Source organism: Diaporthe amygdali (assembly GCF_026229845.1).
Source record: "Diaporthe amygdali strain CAA958 chromosome Unknown NODE_53_length_281289_cov_64_976018, whole genome shotgun sequence".
NCBI lineage: Eukaryota > Fungi > Ascomycota > Sordariomycetes > Diaporthales > Diaporthaceae > Diaporthe > Diaporthe amygdali.
The window spans coordinates 12,679-31,770 of NW_026517073.1; the positions used below are offsets into that span (position 1 = coordinate 12,679).

The following is a 19,092-nucleotide window of genomic DNA, read 5'->3' on the forward strand; positions in this document are numbered from 1 at the left end:
AGATTTTATCAGGGAGTTCCTCACTTTTAATCAGTCTCCTGCTTCTCAATTCTCTGTGTGCGCATCTAATCCGGGCTGATGGCACGGTAGGCATTGTTTGTTACGGCTACAGCGGTGCCAGCTATGTAAATAATACCAGATGTCCCGGATCGAACGCTTGCTGTGGCTACGAAGCGACATGTCTCTCAAATCGACTTTGCCACAACCCTGGTGATGCCGCGGGAACATACGTACGGGGTCCCTGTGCCAACAACGTTTGGGACGAGACGTGTGCTCAGGTCTGCCTATTCAGTAAGTATATCGGTCGCTTGACTGACAGCGATGAATTTCAATGCTAAACAATCACTTGTCCATAGATGAGACGATCCTTCAAGGCTTTCTACCACGTGTGTCTCAGTGTAGCGATGGGAGCTGGTGTTGCAGCAATGATGCAACATGCTGCAGCAACAGCCGTGGTGTCTTTCTTGACTCAGAAGGCAATACTGCCACCACCGAAGCAACGACTACTATCAGCTACCCTCCAGTGTCGGGAACAGGTCTCAGTCGCTATGTGAGACTCTCTTTTTCTTTTCTGCCTTTTATCTTCTTCTCTAAAGTCCTCTTGACCCTACGACTTTGATTGCCTCTATGCTTTGATAGCGGAATCGAGAAGATCTCCGTTGTTGTCGCGAAGCCCCAACTAATGCATATATGGTCAAAAGACTGAGACAATTTCCACACCGACCCTTTCGACAATTTCTGCCTCATCCACGAGCTCGAGCTCGACCACCTTATCCTCTGCGACATCACTGTCAACAACATCTGGCATTTCCTCCCCCACGTCCTCCGCTTCAACAGCCACAGATACCACTTTCGCCTCGACCTCTTCACCGAATCAAGATAACTCCGGCACCAAGGTTGGGCTGAGTGTTGGTCTAGGTATTCCACTTGCCGCACTATTGGCGGGAGGAAGTGTCTGGTGTTTCCTCAGGCGGAAGAAACGGCCCCAAGGCTCGCATCCGTCAGGATCAGATCCAGGTCTTCGACATGATTTTCATCTGTCGGGATCCGATGAAGGGCTTCAACATGGGTCCCATCTATCAGGATCGGATGAGGGGCTCCAACATGGGTTCTTCAAGCCGTCAGCGATGCCTCCTGCAACGTCGCCGAAGATCGAATTGAGCGGCGAGGGAAAATCAATTCACGAGCTGCAAAGTCTATCGCGTTCACCAGGATACCAACGCCATCACTATTCGGACTCACAGTCCCCAGACTTGCAGTCGCGGGATCATGTATCGTATGAGCTGGCATAGTGCTTTCAATATCCCTCACTGGAATGATTGATCCCTTGACGGAGCAAGCAGACAGTCGTACAGATCTGTTCAATTTTGTAAAGTAGATAATGCGATTTCGTACTCAATAATTATACAGCTGCGGAGAGCACCGCACGAGAGGAAACCTGGGTGTCAGTCTCCCTGATCTCGGGGCCCAGGCATTGACTTTGTGAAACAAATTTACTCATTAGTCGCCAGCATGCATCACACGGAGGGGCTGGCAAGTGGGCGATTATGTACAACCAGTGGTCACAGAGAGGCGGCGCGGTGCCACTCCGCTTCTCGCAATCCTACTCGTGGCATCTTCACACTTCACGCGGGCCGAAGCGACGAGCTACTGCATGGTCTGGCTCGATATAGTATCGCAAAATCATACAATTGCTGAAATCTTTGTGACATGTGTCATTGGCTAGTTCGACCATGGTCTGACATGGTCTCCGCACTTCAAGCGTTGTTGCTGATCAGTGGGTATGTCTCACAAAAGAGTCGAATCATGCCGAGAGCATCCGTCGACAAGAATCTCATCGGGATCAACGGGTGAACAGGTAGGCCTCTTCAATATTTCTTTGCGCAAGAGATTTCGCTAGATTATAATTTGAGGACTAGCCTCTTGCCAAGTCTATGGCATGAGAGCAAGAGGTGAGGCTGGCAACATCTGAGGTCACACTCGCTGGAATGGATCAACGTTTGACTTGATAGTTTCCCATAAGGTGTACGATTCTCGGCACAGAGATACAACATCTACTATAAAGAGAGGTGGGATACTTTCCCAGCTGGGGCAACATGGTCCAAGTTGCCAGCAAGAGACATCTGTCAAACACTCGGAAAATCGACTTAGTATACTGCGCCGAAGTCTTTCATCATGTTAATTAAAACTCTCTATCTCTCGTTCTGTCTGACTTGGTCAGTGATAGCAAGCCCAGTTTCGGAATCGGAATTGAGTTCTCGAGCGAGCACTACCGTCACGGCCAATTTCGACGACCTTACCCCAGTGGATGTTCTTTCCAGTGTCTTAAACGCACAGGAAATCGGCTCGTACAATGGCCTCCGCTACCAAGGATTCTGTACGTCTCTCCCAGGCATCAACATGAGACGAAGACACAACTGACGATCACGTCCCGCAGATGTTATCCAGCCGGGACTGTTTCAATCTTTGAGCGTGGGCGGCCTGCTCCCCAACAGTGGCTCCAACGCTGTTGGGTATGACACCCTCGGGTCACTCGACACAAACACTGCACTCATCACTCGCGTGATCACTTTGGAAAGCCGCAGCATCCTCAGACCCGCTACGCTCGACCTGCACTCGTTCTATTGGGGTTGCCAGCTGGGCTTGAAGCAATACGTGTTGACAGTACCCACTGGGTGCAATCTTACCATCATTGGCTCATTCGCTTTCCGAGAGGTGACGAGGAGGACGGTCCGGTATCAGCCAATCCTCATCGATCTGGTCCAGCCCATGAAACTGGTAGACTTGGGAGACCAGTTCACGGGGCTGGATACCTTGACCTTCATATCGTCGTATGATATCGGGCTGAATGGAGCGACCTCTTTTGATGATATTACTTACACCATCAATCGTTAAGTCAAGGGCTAATTTGGCAGTAGAGGATACCTTTCACTCCATGTTTGATTTACGTCTTGTATTGGCGATAAGACAGCTCAACGGGTTTACTTGGCTCTAGACGCGGAATATTATTGTGAAGTGACTCCTTGGCTTTCTGTGGACTTGCAAAGTTAATTGAATTCTATTTATCGTCTGCTGTACTGCTAGGCTTTTGCAATATTTGTAGTCCTTCCTAAGACAAATTGCTTTTGATCCGGACCACTGGCATTTTCGCCGAGTCTATGCTATCATAGGAGGTTCAAGGACAAGATACAATTCTTTCTAAACTCCGCCTCAAGTATTGTAAAGTGACGCGTGTGTATCTTCAGATCTACCTTCAGTGATGCAACTTCAGCCATATCTACCAGCCGTATTCAGAACAATCCTGATTCATCTGACTTGGCTGCGATACACTACAGTCACAATAGCCCGACTTTCACGCACAGCAGCGGGGTTACTGAGAGCCATAGCGGCGAGTAAGACTAAAACACACAAGCTTTTCGGTCAGGGAAAAACAAGCTCTTGCTTATCAGGACGAATTCTCCCTTCATTGCCGACATTGACACAACGTGGTTGCAACTGACAAGACAATATGTCAAAGCAACGATGGAGGCGAGCGGTGCACCCTTTCCTGGAATCGGTGTTGATCCTAAAATGCAACAGGAGGTTGATAATGAGAAACAAGGCACCCGAGACGATGGCAGAATAGCATCACCGGTCTGGCATGAACTTCGTCCTCCCTGTAGACCGTCCTTTTCAAACCCCAGATCAGCTCATGCCTGCCTCATGCTTTCGCAGACCCATTGACCGGAATCACAGTAAGAGATATAGGTCCACCCGGGCAACAACAGCTAAAGTTCATCTGTGTGCATCTATAGCGACACACACACACACACACACAAGCCGGTTTCGATGCCCATAAAATGGCACGTTGGACCACAACGGCGGCCTATGCGGAAAAACAGACTGGCAAGGTGAGAACGTGATCAAGAGCCCAGCGACACATTGGCACGGCGCCTCCTTTTTTCGTTGTAAACACCGCAACAGCCACGCAGGCCGAGCGCCGAGCGCCGAAGACACCGAGCACGAGGGCCGCAGGTCGGACCAAGACGCGTTCGCGAAACGAGGGTCGTCGGGGCAGTCGATGGGCAGCGCCGGGTTTGACCCATTATTTCATCATGGGGACGTCCTCGCCATTTTGGACGCTGGTCAAAAGACGAGGTCGCATATTAAGCTTCATCGCCGTTGCAGCCGGACATTCCGACATCACGCGAGCTTGCGTTCCAACTTGTCCCTCCACGAGGCTTGCTGTCATTTACTGTCGCGTTGTTCATACTTCTCTAGGTACTGTCAAATCACCACGTTCAACCAAACGATACCGCCTATGCTTCCATGCCCCTTGCCCAATAGACATTTTGACGAAATAGGCTGTAACACCAAGCCCATCTGCACCACATCGCGCCCATCGCGACCTCGGCAAGATCCGTTTTCAAGGCACGCAATAATTCGTTCAACTCTTGCTAATTTGAAAACAAAGCCAAAAAGGATATAGATTCACCTACCACGAAGATTAGAAAAAAAGCAAATTCCATGCCCCTCCGACTGTAGCCGCCAGTCCTCAACCCGGACCGGGCCCCTAGGGGTCGCTCAAGACTCTTTTGCCCAGGTCACTCCGACCGGACCCACACAAGAGTGGGTACCTTACCTTTCCCACCCCACTGACAGGCAGAAGAAGGGCCGGACGCAGATGCACCGGCCCGAGGACAGCTAGGAAGGACCACATAGTCTAACAAGCAGTCTCTTCTAAAAGCAGAAGGTACTTTGCAAAAAAGCCCAGACAGCAGAAATCCTCAGCGGCCTCTAGGACCCACGTTGCGCGTTCCAGAACATGTCTAGAAAGGTTCTTGACATCAGGCTTTCCTTGGAAAACGTAGAAAATTTAGGAGGCGGTCTCCACTTGGATACGCCCAATTCATAGTAACGTCACACCTGGCGTTTCTGTCACCAGTCTTGGTTGCAGTGTGCGCGCCTGATCGTGGGAAAGGCGGTGCACGGTGCAGGTGATATAGGCGGTAAAGGCTGAACGACAGATAATCACCTGATTTCTGCGCTGTTGGCTGCTGTTTTACCCCATGGGCCTGCATCTCCATCGATCTGGCTCTCCGCATTTTGAAAGAGGCCTTGTCGTCCGGGGCAGAGCACGGGGCTTGGGTTGAAGGTGAACCTCAGGTGATTGATATCACGGGGCCTGGAGTCACCGGCTTATGGGAGGGCGCGACACCTTCTTCGGCCGTCTCCGAAAAATCATCCGTCGCGTCCTTTTTGCCGCTCGCGGCTCTCATCGGAAGCCGGGTGTCAGGACCTGCGCCGCATCAGGCACTTCCCGGCGCTGACACTTGGCTGGCAGGCTGGCCTGTGCTCGCGCAATTATGCGACGGCGGAATGGTCTCGTACCTGACGATCGGTGAATCGGATCGAAACATGGGAGCTCCCGTTGTTCTGGGTTCTGGGACATTCCCAAGTCGCGGGCCCCACGGTTGCTGTTTCCGGCATCTGTACGCGGGAATGTACGTAATAGGCCCAGGACATGTGAAAAAACACTACCCCCCAAAAAATTCTGAAGGTGGCCTCAGTACCTAAGAGGTGCGAAAAGAAAGTCTCACTGGTATCCACTTGGACCAAGCGAAACCAGACCGAGAATGATGCCGTGAAAAGCTGAGTTGGCCTCAGTGGTGACGACTTATCGAGTAATGATCAAGTAACGACTCCAATATTCAGTAGTGCACGATGTTCTGACAAGCGTGGGGAGCTGGCCGATTGGATGGGAGCTGGGGCGCGGCATTGATACCTCGAACGATATCGTCAGGGTCAACTTGAGATCGGTGGATCTCTCGCTGGGCGATCCTGCGACGTCTTGTCCATAGTGTGAAGAATGCATGGAGGCAGGCATAGTACACACAGGCAGCCAGCTGTCGAGGGACTCAGAACACAAAACCAGAGGAAGCTCGAGAGGTAGAACCCTGAGCTTGGAGGCTGACTTGCGCGATGCCAGCAGGGTGAAACGTGCTGGGCTGCAGGCGTCTTGTTTGGCGGGAGGGAGACGGCTATTATGTAAAAACAATGCAGGTAGGGCGGTAGCAACCCATCACCTCATTTATGCGCGCCTGCAAGCTGTAAATCGAAACATATCTGATGATGGATGCTTCTCCTCGGAGAATTAGATGGATCTCACAACCACACGAAAGCCAACGTGTCTGACGCCTCGATCCGAATGATCAATAGGAGAAGCTACAGCACTTTCGAGGTGACGATATAGCATGACGTCTTTTAGCTGAATGCGGAGAAGAGTGGAGGCCAGCGTTCCCCGGATTTTGATTTTGCTTCTGCAAGAACATGCTGGCTGGGCGCTATCGGAGAGCGAGGGTTGCGCGGCTGCAAATGGCAAGCGCGAAAGTTATATGGCCGGACTGTGTGATCCGCACCAGCTTGTGCTGGACTGCCCCGGCCCTGTGACTTGTTGCTCTCCGGGCGATGTGACAACGGTCCAAGTGCGGCTCCGCGGAGATGGTCAGATCTAGGCTATCCATCGTCATGGTTATGGTGGCATGTCTGTGTGACACGGAAACGGCTCCAAAGCATGTCGAAGGCTGGGAAACAAGCCCAATCAATCAACACCTGGGGAATGCGGGGGGAGCATCACGACGGCTGAGTGGGCGACGGCAGAGGAAGACCCCGTCAATGGGCACCGCGTGACACGAAGTGGCTTGCAGGACGGGTGCGTAGATCGTCTCATAAGCTTCTCGAGGCCCAAGTGAGGTGATGGCGTCTGGGGTAGCGACCCATGCTCACGGTGGTGAGAGCCCGAGAGCGGCGGACATCCGGAGACAGCATTGTTGCATGCGACAGCTGATCCGTGGCCTAGACTAACAACACATGCTCCAAGACAAGCAGTGCCGTGGACGAACAACAACAAAGCAAACAAGCAGTCTAGCAGATGGAAACAGCACCCCACAGATCAAACGGTAGACCCGAGAGTTTGGGACGTCTTCTAGATTCGGGCGTCTGGCTCTCGCGAGGCGTCGACGAGGCAAGTTTGGCCTGAGCGTGCATGTGAATGACGAAAGGTTTGCCAAGCGCTCACAAGGCGTGGTCAAACAAACTCTCTCACAGGTCTGGGTCCTAGGTTCATCGGCACATTGGTACCGTAGCCTAATGACCTGGTGATCTTTGTGCTAAAAGAACAGAATTTGAAAGGGATGTGCTAGGCTGGACAGGAGTTGGTTGGCGTGGATGGCGAATTGGGGAAAACTCTGCAAGGCCTCGCTTCGGATCTCAGCAATACACGACAGCAACAAATAACGAGTAGGGCAGCTGACTGTACCGTAGTGCATCCGGAGTGGGCCAGGGGGCCATGAGGGAACAAACAACGTCTTTTTTCAACGGTGGGCAGCCAATGGAGCGCCGGGCCTTGCGCCATGTGACGGAATGCAGTGGTGGTAGTTCGTGAAGCCGGGCAGAAATTGCGAGCTCTGGTGCTTGGGCCCTGGCAGGAAAGGAGGGAAAAATTCTCCAGAGGCCCCAGGTCCCCGTCCAACAAGTTGCAAGTTGCAAACCAAGGACCGCTTCAAGCCGAAACGGGGCGCGCCATTGGCAAAATGGAGCCCAGAGGCACCCAATCCAAGCGAGTCGTGTGTGGGCTCACGATGGGATTTGCAGTCTGGATTTCTGGGATCTGGAGTCTGGACGCCGTGGGTGGATTGCACCGGCCCCGTGCCATGATGGAAGCCGGCTGCTGGATGGCGTGTGAAAACTCAAATGCACGATGGAGACAGACAGACGGAGACTGGCCTCCAACTGTGAAAAGCTCTGGCGGATGAGTCAGGGGGCCAACCTTGTACCCAGTCCACTCCCTGTGACACGCAACCAATGGGTTGCTCCGTTTGTGAATTTGTCCAAGCTTTGAAGGAAGAGGAACAAGGCAGAGGATGACGAGCGTTGGCGAGATGTGTGTGACTTGAATTTTCTGAACGAGAAGTGTGCCGAGATCTGACTTATGGCAAATGATGTGAGAAGTTTAACAAGGAAAAAAAGAGAGCAGATTAGATTCCTGAAGTCATCATGTAAGTACCCTTGTACCCAATATTTCAGGTTGCCAAGAATAGAAATCGATCTCGCTCTGATCTCACTCATGCGACTGACATTCGAGAAGGCGCAGTACAAAACATTGGTAGTCACATCCCGCATTGGGGATGGAGGGGCAAGGCAGGGCAGAGACAGGGCAGACAGAGGGGTTGACTTGAAGGGTGGAGGAGGCTCTGCGCCTTGACGCTTGACAGCGAACCTTCTTCCCTACCCAGGCGGTGATCGCCCTGGGCGAGCCCGGCGAGGTGGGTACCAGATGCTCAAATGCGCGCAGGCAGGAACTGCTGGCCCCTCCTCTGCCTCCTGCCTCCTGCCTCCTGCCTTGTACCTCCGCTTTGCTTTTGTGCCTCGTGCCTCCTCGCAGGGCTGGAATTGGGACTGAGACTGGATCTGGAAGTCGAAGGCTGGATCCAGACGGGGAAAGAGAAAGAGACATGGGGCCATTTGGGTCCATTTGGGGCCATTGGGGGCCCTCTTTCCCGGAGGCAGTCACCCTGATACTGTACCTCGACCATGTACAATACATGCGCATACAATTTGTACCCATGTACCTCCTGCCTGGTGATCACCCAAATCCCTCACTGAATGATGACAATGTCGTGATGGCTTCAATGATGTGGCTATGCAGCGCCAATGTTTTCATACGTTATACGTATTCTCATGGTCTTCATAAGAGAGCAACGTGTACACGGCGGTTCCGTTGCAAAATGTGGAACATGCTAGGCGCCCAAAGCCCAAAGCCCAGGTTCTCAGCACGCAGCCGCCAGGGCGAAGCGAGCCCGAAATGAAGGTCCTCTCCCCCCCGAGGAGATGAGGCCATCGTCACTTCCCAAAACAACCATAAAGTCCACAAGTCTCCCTCCTGGTGTTCATATTATTTCGGCCTTCGCCCCCTGACGGATATGTGCGAACTAACTAAACCAGACCAGATCGCAACCAAATGCCTCACTCACTCTTGTCTACAGGCTGACATGATGTGCTCGAGGCTCTTTATTCTGCACCTGCAGAGGCCAGGCACTGGGACGATTCGTCTTCAGCGATGAGCATGATACAATCAATCCAACCCAATCCAATCCAATACATCCAGCAAGGCAGACCATCGTTTGAGGACCTCCATGAGCTGGTGGTGCATGTGGACAGGTACGTACTGTACCTTAGTATGTACATTGCCAACTTAGATGGGCCATGTAATCGATCGCCGATGTGCGCCCGCAGTGGTACCTTTTCAGACCAGTCCAGGCTTGTACCGTGCAGGACTGGGCAGTACGTACCCGCGCACACCTAAGAGTCATCCAAGCGTGCAGTGGGCTGATGCGCCCCAAGTGTCGGCTCCAGGTGCCCTGTTTCTATGGGCTGTAGGCGCTGTGACAGGTAAAAACACCAGGGCACGTACAGGAGGCGCCAGGAGGTCCAGCGCCCGTACCCAGGAACCCCCTGATGCTATGTGTCATTCATTACCTGATGAAAACGGCCCCAGGACGAACCTCTTCTTTCATAAGGACCTCTTTGGCAGGAGGCTCGCCCGCCTTGGTGGGCTCGATATTTTATTTTATGTTGACAGTTTGGATCTGCCTCTGCGAATTCTGATCTGTGAGATTCTTTTTCTTCTCCAGATAAAAAAGATCAATTCTTGTACGCCTCGGCCAGCCAGTTCTGGATCTGTCATCTGTCTGTTTTGAGTTTGTCCACATACTTGGTAGACTCACTACCTATATTGCCTTGTCACCTATCACCTTACCTTTCCCACCTGCAAACCAGCCCAACTGCAGCTCAGAGATACCCCTCCATCTCCCCCCAGACGCCCGGGAATAAGCAGCCAGCACCGCCAGCAGCAGCACTCAGCGACCGACGACTTACACGACTTGGACACCATCACGCCACATTTGGTCCACAGGAGAAATAGCTAGCTATATATCCTCAGGAACATCACCCTCACCCAATTCATCGATCACGAAACGAGAAGCAGCAGCAGCAGTTCAATTCCAACACTGCGTGTCTGTGTCCAGCCGACCTCGTCGAAGAATTTTCGAAACATCAAAGCAAACGGCAGAGAAGGAGGCCGAGCTGCAAGTGTGTCTCTCGTGCCTGCTGCACCTAAATTAAACATTGAAGAAACCTGTACCCTGCAACCCTGCAACTGCACCTGCCACCTGCACTTGCACTTTGGACTTGCAACACTTGCATCATTTTACCCGCCCTACGCCCGATTCAGCAGGATCCGACTATCGGCCAGCAGCGTACAGCGGAAAACGGAAGGGCGCCAGTCAGCCAAGCAGTCAGTTCAGTCAGCCGACCGTCGCACATCGACTCATCCTTCCACCATCGCCAGATCCGGTAGTGGGACTGGGCTCACCGACCCGTGCCTCGAGAAAGCTGCATCCGTTTTTGGGGCAGCCTTTTTTGGGGGCGACAGGAGAATAAAAATAGGGAACACGAGCTCTCCAACAGATCGTGCTCGACGTTGCTCGATTGTTCCTTGCATTGCATCACGATCCCACCTCTGATCTCATCATCATCCTCAACATCATCATCATTCTCCAGGATCAGGACGCCACCCATTACTCAGTATATTGTTACTACAAGCACTGCACGGAACGAGTCAAGCAGTGCACACTTTGCCCACACACAAAACAGCCTACACACATACACACACACCCGCTAGCCGAGCCAGACAATAACTGGGCTCGCTACAGCCGCATCGGGCATTCCACTTATACGCGCCCAAATCGGCAGGGGGGAAGAGGATCCAGTGTGGCCTTCCACACCCACCAGAAAAGATGCCGCACCGCGTAGCAAACTTCTTCCGCAACTCCACCACAACAATTGAGCACCAAGTAACAGCCATCAAGAAGAACACAATCCGGAGCAGGACAAAGTCCCCAAACAGGACAAACAGCGGGCTGTCGGACCGCGAGTCCAGGAGCCAGGAGAGAGTGGTATCCACATACGCATCATCAATAGAAGAGGACATGGACAGCTCACGAGAACACACACCTGCACCCGCCTCCAGGAGACCCACAGACAACACGCCACGGCTGTGGTCAAAGGAGGCACATCATGAACACAAGGACAAGGAGCACCACAGGTTATCATTCCCTGGTCTGCACGCCCTGCACCTCGGCCGCTCAAGCAAGGACGTCCACTCAAATCCCCACGCCAACCTGAGCTGGAAGATCGAGTCACCTCCAATAATATTCCATGGCGATGCAGAGAACAGCTCCGGTGCCCTGGTCTCGGGCCAGCTGTTCCTGGAGATCAAGGAGGAGTCCTACGACATCGAGAGCTTCAAGGCCACCCTGCACATCCACGTCACGCAGAAGAAGCCCTTCACCGTGCACTGCACCGACTGCGCCAACCAGCACACCTTGCTCAAGGAGTGGGTTCTCCTGCCACACGCCATGCCACTGAAGCAGGGCATCCACCAGTTCCCCTTCTCCATTCTGCTGGATGGCCACCTCCCGGCGACGATGGACAACCCCATCGCCAGCATCGCCTACGAGTTCAAGGCCGAGGCCATTCCCGGCAGGCCCAACCAGCAGCCCATCAAGCTGGAGAAGCTGTTCGACGTCAAGCGCTCGCTCCCGCCACCCGAGCTGCCTCACCACTCCGTCCGTGTCTTCCCGCCAACAAACGTCAAGGCCAGCGTGCACTACCAGCAAGTCATCCACCCCATCGGCACAAACACCCTTTCCATGCGCCTAGACGGCATCGCAAAGGTCAACTCGTCAACCAACACCATCGAGTACTGGAAGCTGAAGAAGCTCACCTGGCGCCTGGAGGAGACGCTCAAGACGGTCGCCCCCGCCTGCGACAAGCACGCGCCCAAGGCCGAGGGCGCCACCGAGGAGCAGAACGAGCAGCTGCGGAAGAAGGGCGTGGCGCGCACCGAGACGCGCACCATCGGCGAGAAGACGCTCTTCGCGGGCTGGAAGTCGAGCTACGCCGGCCCGACCGACTCGAGCGTCGAGCTGGAGCTCGACTACGCCCTCAGCAAGCATGCCAAGTACAGCTGCGACCTCAAGGCCCGCGACGGCACCGAGGTTAGCCACCAGCTGATGCTGGAGATGGTGGTGTCGCAGGAGTGCGCACCCGTCGGCAAGCCCAGCCTGGTCACGCAGACGGGCGTCGGCCGCATCCTTCGCATGCACTTCGGCACCGTCCTCACCGAGCGCGGCGGCATCGGCATCTCCTGGGACAACGAGGCCCCGCCCATCTACCAGGACGTCCCGCCCAGCCCGCCCGCCTACTCTGACGAGCCCCTCTTCCCCGCACCCGGCGTCGAGGAGGTCTTTGAGACGCTCGACGGCCACCGGCCGCTTCCCGGGGCATTGGCTGGGCCGAGCGGGAGCGGCAGTGCTGGTGGTAGTGGGCACGCAAGTGCCAGGAGTAGTAGGAGGAATAGCGCCGAGGTTCACCGGTGAAATCTTTTTCTCAGTTTTGTTTACTGAGGGCATAGCGTTGTTGTTACCAATTGTTTTTGATGAGTCCATGAGCGAGGAATGGCATGGCATGGCATTGTGGGAAGAGGAAAACTGCGACTCTCCCATCCAAAACTTTTTTCTATTTGTCCTCTACTGGATATCGGTGTTTTCTACTCTTTTTTTCAACGGAATTGGGACTGGGCTGATACCCCCTATGTGCATGACGCACATTCAACATGGCTTTTAGACTGCAGCAGATTATTAATGTTTTGTCATTTTCACCACCTGTGGTTGATTTCCATTTCATTGACATGATATGATATGATATCCCGGGTCGATGGGCCGCTAGGCTAGAATGTGGTGTGTCTGATGAATGGAAAATTTTAATGATTGTGTATGAATTTGACCTTGATGTCCCTGTGTTTTGTTGTGATGAAGATGTGTATAGCGGGTAGGTTTGATGTGTGTAGAGCATTTGTGACGTCTGCCCTGTGGAGCCTTCTTAAGTGTGATATTCTTAATGCAGGGGATGTAAAATACGAAAAGTTGTTTCCCGAGTTCGAGTCTGTCGGCCTTGAGTGAAACTTTGATCGGCGCATATATATACTGGAGTCCTGACTTGACAAATGATACAGCTAGGAGTAGTAAACCATTTAAAAATGACGAAACTAGTGATTGATGATACACAACGTTTGTAATTATCGTTTTCTTTTTGCAAACATGCTCAGCGCCATATTCTATCAGTGAATTCAATTCGAATTTAACGAGATTGAAACCATGTTTTATTAATGACTTCAAATCTTTCCATAATCTTGGTCCCTTCGAGACTGCCCTCCTGGAGGAATCACTCCCACCACCACTCCGGAGAACACTTTAGCAACGTTCCATGGCATGGAATTGTCAGGGTGATTTCGCATATCGCGCAGGGAAAATATTCTTAAGCATTGTGAGCTCCATAGGAATTGTTTATTTGTGATGACTTGAAGATTGCATGGCATGCTAATTTTATGGTCATTGGTGCTGTATGGAAATGAGGATGGTGAATCTAGACATTCGATGCCCGTGTTGAACTTGTGCTGGTGTATAAACTGTCTGGCACGCATGCACTACTGCAGGCCCATGTGTCTGAATGCGACTACAATATTTCTTTTCATCGTTTCATTCATCCTCTTTCGGGTGACTATCATCTTGCAAATTATTCTTTCCCTCAATTCCTAGCATCCAGGGATGGCTCAAGCACTGTTCCACTACAAACCTCTTCTCTGGATCAACGACTAGCATTGAGTCGATCAGATCAAGCGCTGAGTCTCCCACAGGATCCCAATACGGTGAAGGATAGTCGAAGCGTCCTGATTTAATCTGCTGCGATAGGGTGTACGGGAAATCTTTGCTGTAGAGCTCATCTGAGAAGGGAGGAAACCCGCAAAGACATATGTAGAGCACAACGCCAGCAGACCAGACGTCGACAGGGTAGCTGTAGAGTCTATGACAGCTATTTTCAAGTATCTCAGGAGCAATATCTGTCATGCTGAGTATTAGCAGTGCTCTCAACGGTCGACGGATGGTAGAATGCTCACAGCTTGGTGTTCCACAAAGGACGTCATCCATCTGGTCTAGCAGATTCCGAAGGTTTACTGCCAGACCAAAATCCGCAAGCTTGATGCTATTTGCGCTTGACATCAGGATATTCTCTGGTTTGATATCTCGATGCGCCCACCCTTCCCCATGCTGTCGAGTTTTTTGACCATCAGCAAGTAGTTCTCGATGTGAGATAAGAGATCATTTGTGCTTACGATGTATGCCAAAGCCGAAAACAGCTGACGAAAGATTGATCGCGACTCTTCCTGGGTGAGCTTCTTATTCACAACAATGAAATTGAAGAGCTCCCCCTCCGGAGCAAGCTCCAGCACTAGGCAAATCTGGTCCATGGCATCTGACACCATGGTGTCTATCAAGGCCAAGATGTTTGGGTGCCTCAGCTTATTGAGTACCTTGATTTCAGCATTCACACCAATAGCTTTGATGGCATCGCCACGGGAAAAGCTCAATATCTTGACTGCGTGTCGAACACTTGTGACTTTGCTAGAGCAAAGAAATACTTCTGCAAAATGGCCTTTTCCCAACTTCTCAAGAAGATTGTATCTTCTATGAAATCCTCTTTGGTACGCGACCCCTTCTAGGGCCACTTCGAGACTGAAATCATCTTCAGATCTCATTGCGAGAGGCTGTTTTGGCTGATTGAACGGGTCGTCACTCTCTTCACCATCTAGCTCAGCAATCTGCGCAAGCTCCGGGCCGAGTGCGACGGGCTCTCGCTGAATTCCAGCATCCGCAACAGCTTCGTAATCACCGCTAAAAGAGGTCAATCTGCTGACGAGGTTTGCAAGTCCCTTCCTCGAAGCTTGCAGTGTTGCCCTTCTTCCGGCACGATTCAGTGGCAAAATGGCACCTGAATCCATGAGCAAATTCGCGATAGCTTCTTGACCGCTGACCGTTGCTAGACTCAGTGCCGTCTCGCCCCAGCTCGTCCGTGTCAAAAGGTCCGCCCCTCCTTCTATCAGTAGTCTCACAGTCTCGATACTGCCACTGGAAACGGCTGACATGAGAAGAGACCAGCCCGCTGTGCCCGTGACTGTATTCACATCGGCACCGCCATCAACCAGGGCTTTAACAGCAGGAGCGTTACCGGCCAAAGTCGCACATTCGATAGATGTTTCGCCAGCAACGTCAGCGGCAGTAATCTTGGCGCCGAGTCGGAGTAGGGTTGTGATATTTGCTGCGTGTCCAAGCCGAGCTGATCTGATGAGTGGGGTCTCCTTGTCACTACCGCTACCTTCGATATCGTGTCCTTGATTCACAAGCCTTTCCAGAACTTCTGGCAACTGGAATGAAGCTGCAAGGACGAGCGCAGGGACATCTGTCGGAAATCCGCGGCTCCAGAATGTGTATCTGTGCCGAGGTAGACTCCAAACCTGACTTGTTACGCTGACGGCTACCTCGTTTGACAAGAAGCGATCGATAGGCCCCCAGGATGTCTCGATTTGCACCCCATAGAGCTCAGAGCCCCAGTACTTTGCTGCGTACTCCAGGAACGGGAAGCTATCCAAACGCTTGGCCATGATATTGTCCGACAAAATTGGTCCATCTGAGAAGTTGAGAAGTTGTAGGTAGTTTAGACTGAGTTTGGCGAGTTCTAGTCGTGGTTCGTGCAGATGTTCAGCGTGTGTGCGAAGGAGGTAATCCTGGGCCGTGTAATGAACCAGCCTCACTGTCTTGGACGCGGCATCGACGACAATCAGACCACCGCAGACGCCAGTGACAATCTCGCCAGGCGGCAGGTCATCATCCTCTAGTGTAATCAACTCCTCATCGTCATCCTGGGTAAGGAGGTGGACAGCATACATGTGCTGCAGCTCAAGAACGCTCAATGGTCGTCGGGCGCATAGAATCCACAAGATGACAGTTTCAGCCAATTCAACATCTTCCTCGGCCTGGGTCCGAATCCTCTCAAGTGCCTGCTCGTATGTGGCGTCAAGTGTCTTGGGAAGGATTGACAAGGAGGAGCGAACATCCCGGCGAGTGAGCTTGCGAGAGAGTGAATCCAAGTTGAGGGTTGCCAGAAGAAACCTGAAAGGCGGTGATTCATCAGTTGGCTGATGCGAGTAGGGACCCAAATTACTCACATTCCTCGAGCACTCTCTGCGATATTTCGGACGATGTCGTCTTGGAGTTTCGGGTCTGCACGTATATGCTTTGCCAACCTTGATTGCTCTGGGATCTTTGTCTCCAGAAAAAGTCGCACATCCTGGTCTTGAGCTGCTATATCTATGCGCGGTGCATCTTCAAACCAGCTTTCGAAGTTGGTTGAGGTACGAGACGTGATCAAAAGACGAATGTTGTTGCCGAGATCTTTGATAGTTTGAATCAGCTCCAGAGCTAATTCATCTGAAGGAGCACATTCATCAAGTGCATCTATGACGATAAAAATATTGGAGCGTGATGATAAGAGCTTCTTGAATACCTCAGAAAGCTGCTTGACTGTAGGGCGAGTTCTTTTCTGGACGTGTTTTCTATAAAGCGACTGGACCTCTTCAGGGAGACTGGAACGACTCATTTGTCGAAGGACTTGCTCCAAAAGACTGGATACCATTTCTAGTTGGGTTTGGGACTCGCGTTGGTTATAATCGAAGTAAAAGTAAGCCAAGAGGTTGTTAGGCGAGGTGTATTGAGTCTCGATTAAATCGATGACAAGCGAGCTGACTTCATTAGCTTTCAATGTTCGCCAGCTGCAGCTATATGTCCTTATACGACTTACGCTAATCGAGTCTTTCCGGCCCCAGCTGGATTTTTTCATGTTAGACAGCTGTTAGAGATTGATGAAACGGAGCGGTTCCTGCCTTACGTATACCGGGACACCACAAAAGACAGATGTTTCCTAGCAGCCAGTCACGAAATTGATGGGCTTCCAAAAACCATTTTCCGGTTCCTGGTTGAACACTGCGTAGTATGTCCGTTTGCTTAGCTTGGAAGGAAGCCGTGCTGATCCAGGAAAGTATCTTCTCGGCTTCTTGATCTCTTCTTTCTAAGTCCATGTCTTCGACTTGCTTACTGATCTGGTCGACCTTCTCGCTCGTGAGCTTGGAGAGCGCCCTAGTCCAGGTTAGCACCTTCACGAAAACCACGCCAGGTCCACGTGTAGTCACCCAAATGCTGACGCGTATTAGGTAAAGTAAAAAACAAGAACTCACCAGAGATCATTCTGCAGAACGAGTGTGAAATGCGTCTTCAGCCTTTCTATAGTTGCGAAGAGCTCCAGAACGTCTTTTTTGTCAAATGGCCACTTGAAAGGCTGCGCAAGTCTCCTTAACCCAGCCTGAGGTGCAAGCTTTGATACGATGTCCTCCATCGTGGCCTTCATCCTCTCAAGGGGCCCGTCAGGGCCTGCCAATGATGCAATGGCGGCTGGCTTGAGGGCATCTTCACTATCCGACCCATGCTGTTCTTCGACACGGTCATGGAGCATCTCTAGGAGGCATGTGACACTGCGTAGCTCATCCCGGAGCTTCATTCGCTCCTTTCCGCCGTCTTTTACATCCCTGAGATACTCGGTCGCTTTGGCTGTCACCTGAATCAGGGCTATGAGACTGGTGGCGATGCTCAAGGGGTCGCTCATGGTCAGCGAGTTCCGCCGTCCTGCAGTCGAACTAGAATAAGCTTAATGACACCTCCCGATGTCAAACTCTTGGCCAGGTAGTCTGCGATACCGGGTTTGGGATGATTCCCGGCAACATTTGAGGCCAGTCTTTTCGGTCGCCAGTGGAAATGGCATGGTGAGGTTGAAGCCTGATTTTACCCCTCCAAAATTCCTCGTTAGTCGTTTCCAGAGACCATAACAAATCCTGATTGGTTCTTTTCTTTAGTGTATGGGGGGATCGATGTCAGACAGGATTTGTCTCCACGCAGACGCTGGTTGGTTCGCCGGATATAAACGGTAATACTCAATCAGGAAACCGTGAACTTTGCCCAAATCATTGCAGAATGTATATACGAGCAGGTATTACTGACTGCTATGGCAAGACAAGGCTCATAAAGAGAAAGGCGAGATGATAGGAATGTTTGCGAGGAGACAACACATATTTCGTTTGATCTCGAATTCAAAACAACACTTGTGCCCTATTTCCTTGTTCAACAATTATTTTCGCATGGCACATGACCTTGTTGGCTTCTTGTCTGTCACCAGACGATCCACTTTGTTTCCCGCCGCGAAAAGCCCTGGGGCCTACAATACTCGAGAGAGAGACCCAACTTTCAGGCCCTTCCATGCTATTTGTGGGAGTGGACGGTTTGTGATCTCATAGACAAGTTGGTACGTCTATACAAGACGGGCGGAGCGGAAGAAAAAGGCATTAGATCATGCAGATTGGCCCTAGACACGTCCTCCTCTCCTACATCATACTTCGCAGTCCACCCTTTTTGCTCCTGATGAGCCCGAAAAATATCATTCCTACTTTTACATCATACCATAATGCCTCAGAGTCCACGGCCTGTATGCAGCATTCTCAAAATGGGTTTTTTTTTTCGCTCTGTTGCTTCTCGCCGCCTCGGCTTCTATTACGCCCCTTCCTCAGGGCATTCCATGTAGGCTTTATCCTCAATTTGCAGAATTGACGCGTTCCGAGGTCGGCTACTTGATTAAGCGTAGCAAGCCGACTAACACATTCCAAGCCGTCAATCTGCTCTCAGAAGAGGCGGACGGCAACCCGAAACTCGACACAGACCTCTGCTTGCTGAAGCGTAATGAGAAGCGCGGTGTTCTCGTTGGGGAAGGAAGAAGCAATGGTGGCTTCCAGAGGCTACAGTCGTCGAAAAAGGAGGCTAATGTAGAGAACATCAGGCAGTCGGAAACATGGCGGGTGTTCAAGCGCGCAGGTGGGCTCCAAGCTGCATCGCTGGGCCAATATTGCAGGCCAACTGGTCAAGTATGCAGCAATGAAGCTATGTAACCTAGATGCTTCTATGTGGCACAGCTGACCCACCAACCCATGAAGTGGCAGGGGATGTTGGCTGTGTTGGCTCTGTTGGTTCGGGATTTGCAGTCTAGCCCGCGGAGCTG

At 51.9% G+C, this 19,092-nt stretch overlaps 4 protein-coding genes across 4 annotated transcripts; 3 read left to right on the forward strand and 1 right to left on the reverse strand.

The window, feature by feature from the left end:
- Nucleotides 1-213: 213 nt before the first annotated feature.
- Nucleotides 214-1,292, forward strand: J7T55_014914 (uncharacterized protein; the record flags this gene model as incomplete). The annotated part of the gene is made up of 4 exons (XM_053135231.1): nucleotides 214-291; nucleotides 357-550; nucleotides 640-693; nucleotides 755-1,292. The coding sequence occupies 4 exons, from the start codon at nucleotides 214-216 to the stop codon at nucleotides 1,290-1,292; spliced, it is 864 nt and encodes a 287-aa protein (XP_052987002.1).
- An 883-nt stretch (nucleotides 1,293-2,175) lies between these two features.
- On the forward strand, nucleotides 2,176-4,687 carry J7T55_014915 (uncharacterized protein; the record flags this gene model as incomplete). The annotated part of the gene is made up of 6 exons (XM_053135232.1): nucleotides 2,176-2,377; nucleotides 2,438-2,831; nucleotides 3,336-3,392; nucleotides 3,450-3,658; nucleotides 3,882-4,137; nucleotides 4,525-4,687. The coding sequence occupies 6 exons, from the start codon at nucleotides 2,176-2,178 to the stop codon at nucleotides 4,685-4,687; spliced, it is 1,281 nt and encodes a 426-aa protein (XP_052987003.1).
- Nucleotides 4,688-10,835: 6,148 nt separating this feature from the next.
- Nucleotides 10,836-12,479, forward strand: J7T55_014916 (uncharacterized protein; the record flags this gene model as incomplete). Its single annotated transcript, XM_053135233.1, has 1 exon — nucleotides 10,836-12,479. One exon carries the CDS (start codon nucleotides 10,836-10,838, stop codon nucleotides 12,477-12,479), a length of 1,644 nt encoding a protein of 547 aa, XP_052987004.1.
- Nucleotides 12,480-13,637: 1,158 nt separating this feature from the next.
- J7T55_014917 (ankyrin) lies at nucleotides 13,638-17,652 on the reverse strand (the record flags this gene model as incomplete). The annotated part of the gene is made up of 7 exons (XM_053135234.1): nucleotides 13,638-13,999; nucleotides 14,057-14,207; nucleotides 14,273-16,106; nucleotides 16,163-16,735; nucleotides 16,795-16,819; nucleotides 17,089-17,129; nucleotides 17,228-17,652. The coding sequence occupies 7 exons, from the start codon at nucleotides 17,650-17,652 to the stop codon at nucleotides 13,638-13,640; spliced, it is 3,411 nt and encodes a 1,136-aa protein (XP_052987005.1).
- Nucleotides 17,653-19,092: the final 1,440 nt, after the last annotated feature.